The 18,457-nt window shown below is 35.2% G+C and overlaps 1 protein-coding gene across 2 annotated transcripts in view; it reads left to right on the forward strand.

Moving 5' to 3' along the window:
- DNAJC10 (DnaJ heat shock protein family (Hsp40) member C10) overlaps positions 1-13,833 on the forward strand; it is a 46,607-nt gene extending 32,774 nt beyond the window's left edge. For both annotated transcript variants that reach the window (XM_019661196.1, XM_019661195.1), the window contains 7 exons: positions 398-553; positions 1,529-1,662; positions 2,216-2,269; positions 2,538-2,685; positions 8,926-9,045; positions 10,893-10,997; positions 12,138-13,833. In XM_019661196.1, coding sequence (XP_019516741.1) covers positions 398-553; positions 1,529-1,662; positions 2,216-2,269; positions 2,538-2,685; positions 8,926-9,045; positions 10,893-10,997; positions 12,138-12,149 — 729 coding nt within the window. In that variant the 3' untranslated portion in view covers positions 12,150-13,833. The remainder of the gene's footprint in view (positions 1-397; positions 554-1,528; positions 1,663-2,215; positions 2,270-2,537; positions 2,686-8,925; positions 9,046-10,892; positions 10,998-12,137) is intronic.
- Positions 13,834-18,457: the final 4,624 nt, after the last annotated feature.

An 18,457-nucleotide genomic window follows, 5' to 3' on the forward strand; every position in this document is an offset into this window, starting at 1 on the left:
TACAAGGAATAGGAAGAAATATACCTTAATTTAACAAGACTAATGGTCAAAATCCAAATTTAAAAATTAAATTAGGGGGCTGGCCGAGTGGATCAGTTGGTTAAGAGCTCGCTCAAGAGTTTGAGCTCTGAACAACAGCGGTTCGATTCCCAGCCCGAGCTGAGCAGCCGCTGAGCTGCCAACAGGTGGCAGGATGGCTCAGCTTAAAAAAATAAATAAATTAGGGATCGTTTCTTCCTTTTAAAATAATTCACTATAAATTCTCTTTAAAATATCCTTCAGTATCGTTTTATTATTCAAAAACAAACTTTTCTAAATGACAAATACCAACAATTTGCCAAGAATATGTGAACGACTCTTTTTTTATATCTTATAATGAAAGCTGTGTTGTCTTTAGGATCTTATGAATCCTTCAGTGATCTCCCTGACACCAACCACTTTCAATGAACTGGTTAAACAAAGAAAACATGACGAAGTCTGGATGGTTGATTTCTATTCTCCATGGTGTCATCCATGCCAAGTTTTAATGCCAGAATGGAAAAGAATGGCCCGGGTATAGTAAAGTAGTTTATTTTAAATCTTAACATTTACTAAGAATGTTTATTTAGCAGAATTATTTTGAAACTGAGATGAGTGGACCCACTTCTAGATTGTAACTTAATAACAATTCTGATCATACCACTTAGATTTAAATTCAGTTTCTGTCTGGTATATGAATGGTTTAGAATACTCTACCCTTTGTTGTATGTCGCTCCATACATATTTGACCAAATTGCTCCCCAAGTCAACCCCAAGCTCTCCTTTTTATTTCCTAGTAAAATTTTTCTACTTTTTTTTATTTTTAAAGCTTAAATATATAGTTTCTTCACAATATTGTAGGACTTAAAAGTAAAAAAAAAAAAAATAGCCTTGATCAGTAAAACATTTGAATTTTTAAATTTTATACAAATAGACATGGTATCATAAATCAGGAAAGAATAGAAAGAAATTATTTAAATACCAGAATGGAACCTGCAGTAACTATTTTATATTTCTAAGATTTAAAAAAATGAACAAAGTTAAGAACTAAAGTGATTTCCAGTATCTTAACATTTAAGATAATACAATTTTGTGCTCTTCTCAATAATTTTATTAAATTCAGGTATGAGCCAGTATGCTACCTGCAATCCATGTCTCCATTTGAAAAAGTAACTCTTGAAATACCATTGGAAAGACCTTCATTAGTTCTTGGTTTCTAACACTTTGAATTTTAGAAATAAATTATTTTCCCCATGTAATAGGTAAATGAAATCAATTGTTAATATGCCACAATTGTAAGTTCTTGACTACAAAATAAGTTTTCCAGTTTATCACTTTAAGTGTTCTATTATGTTTTAAGCCCTTACCCATTTTTATTTGGTGAAAATCGCTGATAAAGAATGTAACTATCCCATAGTGATAGTTTCTCTATTGTGAACATATATAAAATAGTTATGGAGGTCATTTTATTCTAGTCACCGTGATCTATTTATCTCCTCTTCTTTTATAGACATTAAGTGGACTGATCAATGTGGGCAGCATAGACTGCCAACAGTATAATTCTTTTTGTGCTGAAGAAAATGTTCGGAAATACCCTGAGATAAGATTTTTTCCCCAAAAATCAAGTAAAGCTTATCAGTATCAGTAAGTATTGTGTAAAATTTGAACATATTTATTCTGGTCGTTTAACATAGCTCTGAAAAAGTGGGTAGGAATTTCACAGACAGTAGTAACGGGAGTAAAGGTTCAGAAATTAAAGCCTGGATATTTTTAGTTTTGTTGTTCCCATGGGTCTGTAGCAGACGTCCAGCAGGCAGCTAGACATTCAGGTTTGGAGCACAGAAAGACATTAAGACTAGAGAAAAACGTAATTGGGAAGCCACGTAAGCTGTGTTTGAAGCTGGGCATACCTGAGAAGAGAGATGCTAGATGAAATCATTCAACTAAAGTTATCGTTTAAATTGCTACAATGAGAACCGGCCGAGTGGCTCAGTTGGTTAAGAGCTCGCTTAAGAGTGCAAGCTCTGAGCAACAGCGGTTCAATGCGCGGCCCGAGCTGAGCTGCCGCTGAGCTGCCAACGGGTGGCAGGATGGCTCAGCTAAAAAAACAAAAAATAAATTGCTACAATGATACTGTTTTTTGAACATATCTAATAATGGAAAATATTTACAACTTATGTGTTTTTTCTTTTTTTAGTAGCTACAGTGGTTGGAATAGGGATGCCTATTCCCTAAGAACCTGGGGTCTAGGGTGAGTATTAAAATATGTATCGTTGTATAAAATAGAGTCAGTTCTATTTGCCTTCCTCTTAGGCCTGTAATTGTTTACTGTGAGTTGTTTAAGATTCCAGCATTTTAAAGTACTTAGGAAAAAATTATTATTTACCAAGATAAGGTTGGGCTTTATTACACTGTCATTCTTTCAAGTCATGTTTAACTTAGAAAGTTTTGCAATCTTATATTTCAGAAGTTTGCTTTGCTTTTGTATAACGAAAAATAATTTTGTTTCCTTGCCACAGATTTTTACCTCAAGCATCCATAGATCTCACACCTCAGACCTTCAATGAAAAAGTTTTACAAGGGAAACATCACTGGGTGGTTGATTTCTATGCTCCTTGGTGTGGACCTTGCCAGAATTTTGCTCCCGAGTTTGAGCTCCTGGCTAGGGTAAGTCTTGTCTATCTACTTAAATAAGTCATAGTTACATGCATGTTTTAATATTATAATTAGAAACAACATTTTCAATACAATTTTTATTTTTTCCTTAAACATTTCCTCTGAATTTTAAAATCCCCATTTCATTTCTATGACCATAATCTCTGCAGTAGATTTCATCCTTAATTAAAACTTTTAGCTAACATCTTCTCTGCCTTGGCTGACAGCATCATCTGCTGACCTTAACTGCCAGACCCTTACTTGTCCTGCTTCCCTGTTTCCTTCCCCTGCCACCATTACTCTCCTGCCCTCCAGGCAATCAACAGATTCTAACAGGTGTAGCCTAAATAAATGCCTGTCAAATCTGTCACCTCCTCTCCATGGCCTCTGCCAGCCTCGTTGGTCAAGCCACCATCATTGCTCACCACCTTATCACATGTGCCTTTTAACGAGTCTCATGTTACCAGTCTACCTTCTTTAGTTCTGCCCCAATGATCTTTTTAAAATATTGTCTTCTCTGATTCCCTGTTAACCAAGTTTCTTGATATGCATCTTTGACTACAGGTCACTGATCTGATTCTTTCTACCTTTTCAGCTTTCTCTCTCTCCCCACCCCACATTTTACACTCCAGGCATCACAAACTACTCCACTGAACCAAGTACCCCTATGCACATGCTGTTTCCTGTCTCTCAAATGGCTTTTCCTTACCCTAGTCATCTGGATTTTTTTCTCCTTATCCTTTAAAACCAGCTCCAGTGGCCCTCCTGTGTTCTCTGCCCTTTTCAATTAAACAGTGTCACCTTGATGTCTTATACTCCATCATTGTACTTATTCAATGGATGTTAATTATCTACCTAGATATCTGTCTCTTCCATAAGACTGTGAGCTGCTTGAGGGCAAGGTACATGTCTTCCCTATCTTTGTATCCCAAGTGTCTAATTCAGTAAATGCCTATAAAATTAAACTGAATACATAAACTGAACGTAGTCTAAGTCTTTGGTGTTCCTTTCGTAACAGTTGTATTAATGACCTAATCTGGAATGATAGGTTCCTTGCCTCTATACTCAAGAAACTTCGTCAAGGGCTATAAAACACTCATTAAAATGAGAAAGTCAGTTCCAGTTCCACCAGTTTAAACAGCTGAACATCCCAAGGAAAGTGATTTCAAAGCTTCTATGAATCATAAAAGATTATTTTAGTTATTGAGTGGTCCTTCAAATAGAGATTATTCATTTTTACCATGTATATTTTCCTTTCCTCTTAAGCTTCCTTTTCTTCAACAATTTTTTTTGTTGTTAAATTTATTGAGGTAACATTGGTTAATAACATTATATAAATTTCAGGTGTGCAAGTTTATAGTATGACACCTGTATACTCTATTGTGTGCTCACCACCCTAAGTCTAGTCTGCTTCTGTCACCTTGTATTTGACCCCTTTACCCTCTTCCTCCTCCCCCAATCTCCCTTCCCCTCTGGTAACCACCATTCTGTTGTCTGTATCTATGAACCTTTTGTTTGTTTTATTTGTTCATTTGTTGCTTTTTGTTTTATATCCCACATATGAGTGAAATCATACAGTTCTTGTCCTTTTCCACTTAGCATAATACCTTCAAGATCCATCCATGTTGTCACAAATAACAAAATTTTGTCTTTTTTATGGCTGAGCAGTATTGCATTGTATATATGTCTACATCATCTTTATCCAGTTATCCATCAAAGGACTTAGGTTATTTACATATCTTGGCTGTATGTATATTGATGAATTGTTCCCTTTAGCATTATAAAATGTCCATCTTTGCCTCATGTTACCTTTTTTTTAAATCTTGAAATCAGTTTTGTCTGATATAAGTACTACTACCCCTTTTTTTGTTTATGTGACATTTGCTTGGAATATCACCTTCCACCCCCTTCACTTTGAGCCAATGTTTGTCTTTGGTGCTGAATCAAGTCTCCTGCAGGCAACATATAATATAGTTGGATCTTGTTTTTTAATCCATCCTGCTTCGCTGTGCCTTTTGATTGGTGAGTTCAATCTATGTACATTTACGGTGATTATTGATATCGGAGTACTTACTACAGCCATTTGATCTTTTGTTTTCCGGTTGCTCTGAATCTCCCTTGTTTCTTTTTCCTTCTGATTCTGACTGCTATTTTAGTTCTGTGGTTTTCTATAATTTTGTTTGTTTGTTTCCTCTGTTTTTATGGCTCATGTTTCAGCTCTGGATTTTTGTTTTGTAGTTGGAATTAGGATTGTGTAAAATGTTTCATACACACAATAGTCCTTTTTCTTCTGATTGCCTCTTCATTCATCTGTACCTGTTTAGTCCTTTTCCTCCTCCCCTTTTATGAATTTTGTTTTCACAAATTATCCCTTTTTATGTTGTGCATTTGTTACCAAAATGTTGTAGTTACAGTTAATGCCCTTTTTTCCCCCTTTAAACTTTGTGTTATAACTGTTTAATTATTCTGAAATATTTTTTCAGTTTTCTGCTTCTGTCTGTTAATTATCTTACTCAGAGTTTTGTATACTTTTGTGTTTTTGTTTCCAGTAGAATAGCTTCTTTCAACATTTATTATAAAGACATCTTGTGGCAGATTCGCTCAGCTTTTGTTTGTCTGGGAAAGCCTTTATTTCCCCTTCACATCTAAAGGATAACTTTGATGGATATAATTATCTTTGGCTGATGGTTCCTCTCTTTCAGTATTTTGAATGTTTCCTTCCTCTCTTTCCATCTTGTAATGTTTCTGATAAATCTGATTATAATCTAATGTGGTTTCCTTTGTTAGGCTACAGTTGTTTTTCCCCTGGCTGCCTTCAGAATTCTTCCAAAGTAATCAGATAGTTCTTGTAGGGCTCTTTCTTTTTTTTGTTTTAACTCTTGAGTTCCCTCATCTTCCTCCTGAGTCATTTCTAGATTTCTGTCTTTGAGGGTGCTAATTCTTCCATTTGGGCTGCTTTGTTTCCAGTGCTGTCTAGGATTTCTGTTTGGTTCTTTTTTATAGTTTCAATCTCTTTGGTAAAATACCACTTTGTTAATTTTATTTCTGAGTTCATTGAACTGCCTCTCTGAGTTTTCTTATGTATCACTGAGTTTCTTCATAACTGCAATCTTGTATTCTCAGTCAATCAAATCAATCTTCTATGACTTTAAGTTTGGTTCCTGGAGACTTTTTTTTTCTGTGCTCCCAAATTACCTTGGTTCTTCATGGTATGTGATGGATTATTTCTCTGTCTGCACATTTTAGGTAGTGATCTCTTTTGCGTAGATACTATTTTGCTCTCGACAGACAGTTCAGCAGGTTGATAAGTAGGATACTTTCTTTGGATTCCCAGTAGGTGGTGCTATAGTACAATTATTTGTTTTCTCTCACTTGACTATTGCACCCCTGGGATCATGGTGGAGCAGTGTCACTTTGGTTCAAGTGCCACTGGTGGATGTCCTCTCTGTGACCATCTTGCCTCATTTATGGGGTACCACCACTGTGGTGGGGCGATGTGGCAGGTGGTGGGGAACCAGTTTTGCAAGCTCTCAGAACTGCCTCCTTTTTCCATTGTGTTTCACTGGGCTGTGCTGGGGCGTGTGGGGGCAGGGAGGCAGGTTTGCTATCCTGCGGGCCCACCCACCTGCTAATAATGGCTGTTGGCTGCTGTTTTGTTTAAAATCCCCCAGCTACCTCGACCCAGTTCTGCCACCATGGGGAGGGGGCAAGGAAGATGTCTTTTCTTGGAGGGAAACTGCTTCTGACCCTCTTAGACCTCAGGCCAGTAGCATGAAGGCTGCAGACCAAATCCTCCACTGCTACCGTGCTTGCTGGAGCCATTGCGGGCACAGACTGCACCTGCGGCTTCCGTCCCTGCCCTTCCCCTGTCCTGCCTCCCCTACTTGTTCCAAAATGCCCACCTTCATAGGTCCTGACGTGTGCATCTTTTTCAGGCATGTTTGTGTATTGAGCAGGGGTTCCTTACTGAGTTATATATAGTTCGGCTTATTATTGTATTGGGTTGTCAGAAAAGTCATAACGCAGTTTTGCAATGAAAAACAAAAAATACGTCATGACTTTTCTAACAACCCAATAGATTTAAAGGGAGAAACAGTGGTGCCTCCTCACTCTGCCATGATGTTGACATCATTCCCCAACAGGTCTAACAAAATGTTTGAATATAGCAAGCAGAAAATTTTTAAATATGAAAAAGATCATTATTCAACAAATCTTAAGCACCAAGTAAAAAGTATTACGCGAAATACTGTGCTACAAAAATGGAAAGACAAAAGTTCCATGTGTTCAAAATTTTACACTAGTGGGAAAATAAAATGCAAATAAATATACATAACGCAACAGTATCATTGCTGCAGTGAAACTAGAGTGAGGCAAGCGCATGGGGGAAGCATGTCAGTCACGCTAGGCGGAGACACAGGGCTCCACAAAGAAGGTAATATTTGTGATAAAAATGACAACATGACTAGGAGTTTGGCACTTAAAAGGGTTGGCTAGAAAGTACTGTAAGCAGAGAAGACAGTATTCACAAAGATGCAGGGACACGAGAGAGTGAGGCGTGTTCAGGGATCTTCACTGTTGGTCCAGTGTTACCAGAGTATAAATGCAGAAGGAGAAAGGCAAAAACCGGGGCCCAAGCACTCTGCAAGGAGGGGGAGGTGTCGTCCTCTTCCTCACACTGCTCACACGGCACAGTCCTCCTCAGTGATTATGTATTGTTCGGAATGTGGTCTATAAACATTGGAGAACTAGTGGATATGGCAGAATTCAGTTTATGTTTTAGGCAGATCACATTGGGGGAACTGAACACAGGCCAACAAGGTCCGAGAAAGATATTTAGAGCGCCAAAAACAATGGTGTCCTCCTTTAAGTAATTGAAAATTCAAGTCAACTAATATATAAAATAAACATCTTGGAAATGACATAAACCTTAGATTTCTAGTTTGGTCTGGATTCCTCTGACCCTCAGTATGCGTGTGTGCATACATGTTTCTGCATGCAGCTTTGCTGGTGTCCTAACACCGGTTCATCTACCTAGTGAGTTCCTCCAGCTTTGGGGACAAAACTAAAGGCAGAAAAGATATTTTAATTGTCCCAAAGTGAGAGCTGTTCACTTGAAGGATTAAGGCACTGGTGTTAGAAAGAACTGGAAAATACAGGAAAGCTATAAGAATACAATTTAGTGTTTGATGATAATGGAGGGAGAGAAAGGAATCGAGGATGGCACTAGTTTCTAGTTTGAACTAAGTGAATAGTAGGACAGAAGAAAGAGTAGGTTGATGGGGAAGGATTCGTTTTAGAAATGTTGTGTTTAAGGTGCTTACGTAGCTGAAGCAAGCCAGTGCATAACAAGAGAAACTGAGGGGGAGTTTGGGGCTCAGCAGCATATACGTATATAAAACCTCCCTTGAGTGAGTGTTCACAGTGAAAAAACTGTTGAGCAAAGATGGATCTGTAATTGGATATTATAATTTGAGGGGCAGGTGTAGAAGTCCCCTTGCTAGAAATGAGGAACAGCCAGAGTGATAGGAAAGCCAAGAGAAACTAGTGATAAATGCCAAGAAAGAAAAAAGTGAAGGAAGGCGTGGTCAGCAGTGTCAGGTATTAAAAAGACTGACAAGTGTCTATTCAGTTGGGCAAATAGAAGTCATTGGTGAACATATGGCAGTTTCAGTGGAGGAACCAGTAAGAACAGAAGGGAGACCAAAACCTATTGATAAATAAGTAAATAACGAGAAAAGCGATAAAAGAGTAAACTGCCCAAAAAAAGAGGGAAGCAGGGTGGTAGCTTGAGGAACCAGTGCAGTTATGGAGGGAATCCTTTTTTGATCCTATGTGTATATGCTGATGAGAATAGGAAATCTGCCAGAGAGGGACTGGAGAGTGCAGCTGGAACAGTGAGCCTTCCCCGAGATGAAGAGTGCTACCTCAGTGCATGAGTCCAGAGAGCGGCGGGGTGCAGGCAGACAGGAACGGGTACCAGAAAGAAGTTGAGATAGCTCAGGGTAAACCTTCTGGATAAAGCAAAGAAGAGTTTATTTGCTATTGGAGAGGTGGTGCTGGACAAATAGGGATTTAAAGACCAGTAAGAATTTGGAAGCAATCTTGTTTGAATGGAAAGCATTAAAACTTAAGTTTTTTTAAGTAACAAATCCTTAGATGTATAGATTTGAAATTTTTAGGATCGTATTGCTTTGTAGTTGCCAAAATACTTTATGCCAAAGAGAATGTCAAAGAATATTTTTCTTTTTTCAGATGATTAAAGGAAAAGTGAAAGCTGGAAAAGTAGACTGTCAGGCTTATGCTCAAACGTGCCAGAAAGCTGGTATCAGAGCCTATCCGACCGTTAAATTTTATCCCTACGAAAGAGCAAAGGTACGTACACACTTTTCCTTGATATTCCTTCCTTTAGCAAGCCAGCCTCACAAGGTTTGTTTTTAGTCTGAGTAATGCTTTTTTCTAGTTTCTTCTCCCTTTGTCATTATCTTATTGCATATTACTGAAACACGCTCCTGTTTTACATATAAACTAAGTGATCGTAAATGTGTTCTTTTTGACTCACAGTTGATATGATCTCCATTGCCTTAAAATTTTTATACTCATGAATAGGAAAACTATTAAAGAAGCACACCAAATATTAATAGTGGTTTTCTGTAGGTGGTAGAATTCAAGGTAATTATTTACTTTCTGTGAAGATTTGTATTTCCTACTTTCATAGAATTAACATATATTACCTTTATAATTATTTTTTTCCAGGAAAAGATAATATACTATTATAATACTTTTTAAATAGCCTTAGTACCCAAGCATTTATCTTGAGGAATATTTATTAATGGTTTAGACTATGAAATAAAAGTTAGGGTCCTTTGATTAAGTCATAATTCCTTTGTTGGTCACTGACAATATGCTTTTTTTTTTTAACAAAAAAACTAAACATCTACCAGTGGGTCTTAAAATTCAGGTGATAACTTCTATGATTATTGATACAAAAGTATGTGTCTTTCACCCGGTATAATTGCCAACTGAAAATACTCATGACCTTTGCCATCTTCCCAAGCAAAAGAATGACATTTTCGACAATAGAACTGTGATAAAATAAATATTTGCCAGGTATTATATTCATGTTTTCTGCTGAAACATTTGAAATAAATAATTTCAAATATGTTAATATATACTTTTTGAGAGAGAATATCAGGTTAAGATCTCATGCCATTTATTGGTAATTATAATACATTTTGAAATAGAGCTAAATAAAGAAACAAAACGATGCATTTCAGAAATCTAGAATTGTCCAACATCTAGATTTTTCAGTGAAGGATTTTGATTAGCTTAAGAACAGCTTAGGGGAAGTAGAACTCGAGGGTAAAGGAGCTTATACCAGAGCTGGAATCTTTAATCCCTTGGAATCACTAGCCCTATTTCCCAGTTCTTGGAACGCTGAGACATGGGTGACATAAATAGGGGCCTTTTCAGGTAAAATGAAGTTAGGAAAATATCGGTATACTGAGCAGTCACAGAGTTGACCAGGCCATAGAGGAAGTTGTTTGAAAAGGTGATGTTATCATGTGTCCTGAGGAGTCCAGAGGACAGATTAGGACCCAAAATTACCCTCCAAACTGAAAATGGGTGGCAACCTAAAGTCCAGGCCAGATGAGAAGTCCAACGCAGAGTAATGATTGGAGTAAACAAATATAAACCTTGGTGGGCAGTTAGTTACACAAAGAAACAAAATCCTGGTATACAAGTATGGGGTTCCCACCAGGAAGAATGAAACAGCTGGCTCCAAATCCAAAATAAGCAGAGAATATTGGGTATATTGACCTCTCTCCCTGGCCTTCCTGCAGTGAGCAGATGAGAACCAGAAGATATACACACTGCTCTCCATGGTTGTCGTTAGTCAAGGTTTTATCTGTGCTAGTGACTGTATTAGACTGGAGTTCTCTGGGGTATCTTTTCTTACACAATTTAGATGTTTTGAAGCATTTGAAGTTAGCAATGCATTTTTCCTAAGGAATTATTTTACATGTTTCCTTAACAGTATTGTTAATATTTATTTCAGGTAAATAATGAGTTAACTGTGCTTTTGCAGCATTATTTCCTTGAAGAAATTTGAGTTTCAAACACTTGGAACTTCAAGGAATATTTAGTCAGGTTTCTTAGATAGAAATGTCATGTTTTGATTAGAAGTTTAAAGATTATAAGAAAAGTGTTTTTAATTTTAGAGAACTATTTGGGGAGAACAAATAGATACCAGAGATGCAAAAGAGATTGCTACCTTAATATATGAAAAATTAGAACATCTCCAAAAACACGGAAAGAGAAACAAGGTAAGGACTGAGTCTAGAGATGACTTTGGCAAACATCTAAAGTTATTCTTACTATACATAATATGTATCAATACACAGGTAAAATGAAGCTTCAAAAAATAGTAAGTAATTAGAAAAATCTTCTTCGGAATATATGAGAATCAGAATGTAGCCTCTAGACACTAAAATGCTTAGAAATTTGTAAAAGTAAAACCATTTAACAAAAAATAGTGACTGTGGCCATAAGGTATTTCAGTTCGGCTCAAATGTAAATAAAGCATTGACTTGTTAGGAATAAATATACTGGAGCCTCATAACATGTTTTCAGTAGCAAATTTTCTTTTGTTCTTGGTATAGTCGGGATGTATTAGAACCCTTATTCATCTTGGCCTCTCTTTGAATTTTTAATCTATCAAGAAGCAGTACAACTTTTTTCCTGCTAGTCTTCAGAAGAGTGGTTTATTTTTTTTCTTCTTTAAATCATTGTCATTCTGAGACATACTTAGATGTACTTGGAAACAGACCAAAGAGTGAATGAATGCTAGAGTACTTTTCTGAATGGAATTTAATATAGTCACATATCGGGTTTTTTGCATTTTTTTCCCTGTAAGGTAAAAGAAGGATGAAAGAACAGTACAGTTTCTGGCGAGGGCTAGAGACATGTGGCTTTATAGAAGGAACCACATTAGAACTACAGAGCCCAGTATAAGACAGCCTTACAGCCTGCTTCAAGAATTATATGTTATCCAAATCTTAAAGACAGGAAAGAGATAGTTATGTATCTTTATTTTCTTGGTTTCAGTAAACAAAAATGTTTTTCTGATGGTTTAACTATGTTTTCTCAAGATATTTTATTTTTTAAATTGTGCCTTTTTCTCATTAAACATTTGAAATAGAAAATACTATTAGTCATAAACCAGGATATCATAACTGAATTTAAAAGTATATCATATATGACTTTGAAAATATGTAACACTGTAATTGGTAGTATCTGCCATGGACAAGTAAGAACTATGGGCATGTGGTCCATTAAATAAGAATATTGAGAATTTATTTTTGAGAAGGTAAAATTTTGGTTAATGTATATTATTTTAACTTGTTTTTAATATTATAAACTCATACTTCCTTTCTCTTTCAATTACTTTTACATTATTATTGTAGGATGAACTCTAATGACACTGAAGATGAGGAAAAAATGGAAAAACGCTGACAGAAGACATCTTTTTTAGACTGTTACTACATTCTTGATAGGAATAAATGCACATTATATTGGCCTTGTAAATGCACTATCTGAATTCTGTATAACATGGGTATGAATGAAGGGCCTGCGGACTTTCTGTGTAGGGCCAAGTCATAAATATTTTAGGCTTGTAGACCATATACAGTTGTCACCTATGCTTTTTTTTGTTTTGTTTTCAACCCTGTAAAAAAAGGTAAAAAACCATTCTTAGCTGAGGGCTGTACGCAAATAGGCCACAAGCTACATTCAGCCTGTGGGCCACAGATTTGCTGAGTCCTGGAAATGATGTTTAGGCTGGCTGGCTGGACCATGAGCCTGCTCTGCCCTTTATACGTACATGTCTAAGTTGTACACAGTAGACTTGATCACTTCCAGTTTTGTGGCTTGACTAAAAAGAGAGAACTTGGTTTTCAGTCTCCTGTTCTAAAAATTCTCTGAAATTGATTCCCTAATCATATTTCATTTAAAAAACACGACGTGGAATAATAAACAGATACCCTATTATCATGCTATATTAATTATAGTGAAGAAATTCTTCATTCTGTTCTTTCTTAAAAGTTGAATTGATTTGAATTTTTCACAATTGAGAAAAATTTTTTGTAACAGTAAGTAAAATTCTATAGATTTCTACAGCATTCAAAAATACCCGAGGAAACAATTATTTATAGCAATTGCACATTTTAGAGTATCCCAAATATAGCAAGTATTGAGGGTTCTATATTTTAAAAATATGTGTTAATTTATTTTCTAAATATTTTTCATGAAAGTTTTCCCTGTGAATGTAATTAACTTTTGAAGCATCTTTCTAATATTTATGTTTTTGCCTTCTGGACTCTGTTTTGATGTGTATCTTTTATTTACATTTGCCTTTTTTCTTCATAGTTGTGGTTTTTTCACTCTTGTCTAATCTCTTTATTCAAACAGGAAAAATAACTAGTTTTTTTCACTACAGCTCATAACGATACTATGGTCATTCCAATTGTTAGTTTATTCTTGAAGGCCGCCATGTTCAGATAAATACTGGCATAATAAGTTATTTTTGTAAGAAAATTAAGTGTTTAAATCTAAGGATGGGATCTTTTAGTTTCTCAGTTGTTCAGACTCACAAATTTTTTTTCCTTGCATTTTAACAAAACACTGTGAGTAACATGTAGCTGTTTAGTTATAATTCAGGTTGTATGGAATGGTAAAAATCCAAATTGATCAAAAAAGGTCAATGATTTTTTTTTAAAACCTTTGGTTTTCCCAAAAACCTATCAGGATCATAGTTTATTATATTGGAAGACTTCTGTTTATTTTTTAAATCACTTTACCTCCTTCTTCAATAGTTCCTCAAATATTTTATAGCTGCAATATAGAAAAAGTAACATTTTTTTCACTTTAAAGTGTAACCAATTTTTTTATAGTCGCTCCCATATTGTTTTTGTATATTCCTTAACTCCTTATCTTGGATTTCACTTTATACATGTAGACACATCTAGAATATTCACTTCTAGCCTTAATTTAACACCACATTTTGAATTATGATTAGTAATGGCAAGTGCCTTTTATTTATTAAATTTTTAAAGCCTAGAATTTCTTTTTTGTTGTTGTTGTTGTTGTTGGTTTTTAGTTGAGCCATCCTGATACCTGTTGGCAGCTCAGCGGCTGCTCAGCTCGGGCTGGACTCGAACTGCTGTTGCTCAGAGCTCAAACTCTTGAGCGAGCTCTTAACCAACTGAGCCACTCGGCCAGCCCCCTAAAAATTTTTTTAGATTGGCTTGTTTCTGTAAGAATCCCAAAATGGAGTGACTAAAGAAGTCCTGATAAATAGTTACTGCATTACTGTACCAGTTGTGTGAATACCAGTGTGACGGACACAGAGTACAAACAGAATCAAAGGCATGGCCCCATCTCCCAAGTATGTGTAATTCATAGTTGTCACTGAATCTATAAGCAAAATGTATAGGTACCTATATTTCTACCTATAAATATAATTCCAAACTTAACTGAGAAACATCTTAGGCAGTAAATAAAATAGTAAATACTATATATCCTGTAACTTGGCCTAAGTATGTCCTGTGGAATCAGCTCTGAAGCCAGGGCTACCTGGGAGTCATGTTAAATAATATGTATCATATTATTGTGTTGTCGGAAAAGTCATGACACATTTTTGCAATGAAAAACATAGAAAAAAATACTTCATGACTTTTCTGACAACCCAATAGTAATATACTTCAGGAGTTTATTTTCTGCAGTCATATCAGTGTCATTGGGTGTTTCAAAAACAGCTGACAATTAGTTTTAATGGCCACATTAGTGCAATAGAGCACCTCTGAAGGTTGCCATTTCTCTGAGCAACATCATTTTTGTTTGCAGTTGGTCTTGGGTAACACGGCACCATTTCTAGAAGACCAGTGTGCATCCTATCAAGCAGTAGATTTGAAAATTAGATATTTAAATATGTAGCTTATGTGAAACCATTTGGAATTTGTGTTTTGGGCATCAATAATGCTTCCTTATCCCAATTTCCCAAATTTTATTTAACATCTTTCATATCTTTTTTTAGTTAAAGTATGTGATTAAAATAAAGGAAAAATAAAATGAAATAATTGTATAAAATTTTGAAATAATTGTATGATGACTTTTTATATTGTAAAAGTTTTAAGTTGTTTTCTGACAGTATTCAAAGCAGAAATTTTCTTTGAAGTACGGTCGTCGAAAAAGAATTAGTACGTTGTTTCCTATGAAACACATTTACAAAGCTATGAGAAGGTTTTTAAAGAGGTAGTAGTTTTAAACCATTTTAACATAATTTTTGTATAATAAATTAGTTTATTGTTACTCCTTAGTCTGCCAGCAAAGTCAGATAAATATTTTAAATTATATACCTTTAGTTCATCGTGACAGTTAAGAAATACAAAGGATAAATTAACAAAATGCATTTTAAATTTTTCATAATGACACCTAAAGGATAATATTGATTCTGAAGATGAAAAGGAAATAATCTTTCTGACAGTATATTACTTTACACATAGATCAAAAGTTTTAAATACTAATACATCCAAATTCCTTTGGGGAGTAAGCTTGTTTTCAGTAACAGTAATGGCAAATATAGGTCAACCGCCAAGCTAAGTATAAATGTATTATTGATCATATGAGGAGTGATCAAATAATATGTGAATGTTTAAGTAAAAAAAAAAAATATTACAGTAAAAGACACATTGCCATTAATCCCCCTCAAAATACTCCCCCTTGCTTCAAACACACTGATCCCATTGTTCTTGCCACTTTCTGAAGCAGTTCTGGAAGTCCTCTTTCTTGCATGTGTTAAGTTGCGCTGTCATGGCTGCCTCGATGTCCTGAATCATTTTGACTTTGGGGAAGAGCCAGAAGTCGCACGGTGTCAAATCTGGTGAATAAGGTGGATGAGGACACACCGTAATGTTTTTATTTGACAGAAGTTGCAGTATACCAGAAGTAATGTCATGATGGAGGATGATTTACAGCACACTTTAAAACATTCCTTCTCAACCATAGCTCACACACACATGACTGCACCGAACAAGTTGAAACTTGTCACACACTGTTACTAAGGTTCGATCCACCACTTCTCATATTGAAGATGCCTGCCTTTCTATTGGATGGTACTTGGCAGCAGCATTCACTGTATTTTGTGATCACAACAGAAAGGCTCCGAGTCACACATCACTTCTGGTACAGCAGTTTCTGTCAAGTAAAAACATGGAGTGTCCTCATCCACCTATTCACCAGATCTGGCACTGTGAGACTTCTGGCTCTTTTCCAAAGTCAAAACGATTCAGAACATCGAGGCAGCCATGACAGCACAACTAAAGACACAAAAGAGGACTTCCAGAACTGATTCAGATGGTGGCAAGAACAATGGGATCAGTGTGTTTGAAGCAAGGGGGAGTATTTTGAGGGGGATTAATGGCAATGTGTCTTTTACTGTAACAAAATTATTTTAATTTAAACATTCACCATGGTTTTTTTTTTTTACCACACCTCATATATTAAGGAAATATGAATGAATGAATCTTAAGGGAGAAACAGATGACAAACAGTAGTAAGGGATTTCAGTATCTCGCTGTCAGCAATAACTATATTGTCCAGACAGAAAATCAACAAGGAAACATTGGAACTTAACCACGCTTTAGATTTAGAACAAATGAACTTAACAGGCATACACATATGCAGGACACTTCATCCACCAGCATCTGAATACACCTCAAGTACACACGGAACATTCTCCAGGATAGATCATAGATAGGACACAATTTTTTTTTAATTTAAGAATAAAATCATACTATTTTTTTACTACAATGGTATGAAACTAAAATCAACAAGAAGAAAGTGAGATGATTTACAAATATGTGGAAATTAAACAACACTTCTAAACCATTGGGTCAAAGAAGAAGTCAAAGGGGACATAAAAAGCTATCTTAAAATGGAAATACAAAATATCCAATCTTATTGGATGCAGTAAAAGTTCTGAGGAAAATTTATAGTAATAAATGCATATATTAATAAATTAGAAATACTTAAAATAAGCAACCTAACTTTAAAGAAAGAAGAAAAACAAATTAGGACCAAAGTTAGAAGAGAGGAAATAGTAGAAATCAGAGCAGAAATAAATAAAATATAGAGGCCAGAAAAAAAATATGATCAAAACTAAAAACTGGTTATTTGAAAAGATAAGTAAAATTGACAAAACTTGAAGAAAAAAAGACTCAAAATTATAAATAAAAGAGGATACAAGTGATGAAAAAAATACATAGGATCATAAGAGACTACTGAATTATATGCCTACCCATTAAATAACGTAGAAGAAATGGATAAATTTCTAGAAACACAACCTACCAACACTGAATCATGAATTGAAAATACGAACAGACCAATAATGAGTAAATAGATGAGTCAGTAATAAAATTTAAAAACTCCCATCACAGAAAACTGCAGGACTACACATCACTGGTGAATTCTACCAAACATTTAAAGAATTAACACCAGCCTTCCTAAATCTCTTTAAAAATATTGAGAAGAGGACACTTGCAAATTCATTCAATGAAGTCAACATTACCCTGATACCCAAACCAGATAAGGATACCACAAGAAAAGAAAACTAGACCAATATCCCTGATATATAGATGACAAAATTTTCAACAAAATATTAGCAAATCAAATTCAAGGACACATTAACAGGATCATATACCATGACCAAGTGGGGTTTATCCCTGGGAAGCAAGGATGGTTCAACATGTGCAAATCAATAAATGGAATACACCATGTCAATAAAATGAAAGACAAATCATATCATGTCAATGGAGAAAACATTTCACAAAATACAACATCCTTTCATAATAAAAAATCCTTAACAGATTGAGTATAGAAGGAACATATCTCAACATAATCAAGGCCTATATGACAAGCACACAAATAGCATTGTACTTAATGGTAAAAAAAGCTTTTCCTCTAAGATCAGGAAAAACACAAGAATGCTCACTCTCACTACTATTCAATATAGTATTTCGAGTTCTAGCTAGAGCAATTAGACAAGACAAAGAATAAAAGGCATTCAAATCAGAAGTGAAGAAATAAAATTGTCACTATTTGCTGATGATATCATATATAGAAAAACAGTTGATAAAAAACTTGGAACTAATCAATGATTTCAGTAATGTTGCAGGAAACAAACTCAATATACAGAAATCAACTGTATTCCTTTAATGATGAAACATCTGAAAAAACGATCCTATTCACAATAGCATTAAAACAAAATATTGAGGAAATTTAACCAAGGACGTGAAAGATCTGTGCAATGAAAACTACAAGACTGCTAAAAAAAATCAAGACACAAACAAATGGAAAGATAACCTGTGTTAATGGAACAGAGGGATTAATACTGTTTAAAATATTCATACTACTCAAAGCCATCTACAGAGTCACTGCAATTCCTAACAAAATATGAAGGCATTCTTCAATAGAAAAAATAATCCTAAAATTGGTGTAAAACCACAAAAATCCCAAATAGCCAAAGCAATCCTGAAAAGAAACAAAACAAACAAAAAAAGAAGCCAGAGGTATCATGCTTCCTGATTTCAAACTATATTACAAAACCTTAATAAAAACAGTATGATGCTGGCACAAAAATGGACACATAGACCAACAGAACAAAATAGCCCAAGATTAAATCCCAACATATATGGTCAACTAATATTTGACAAAAAAGCCAAGAACACCC

The sequence above is a fragment of the Hipposideros armiger genome, unplaced genomic scaffold, assembly GCF_001890085.2.
Source record: "Hipposideros armiger isolate ML-2016 unplaced genomic scaffold, ASM189008v1 scaffold_338, whole genome shotgun sequence".
NCBI classification, from domain to species: domain Eukaryota; kingdom Metazoa; phylum Chordata; class Mammalia; order Chiroptera; family Hipposideridae; genus Hipposideros; species Hipposideros armiger.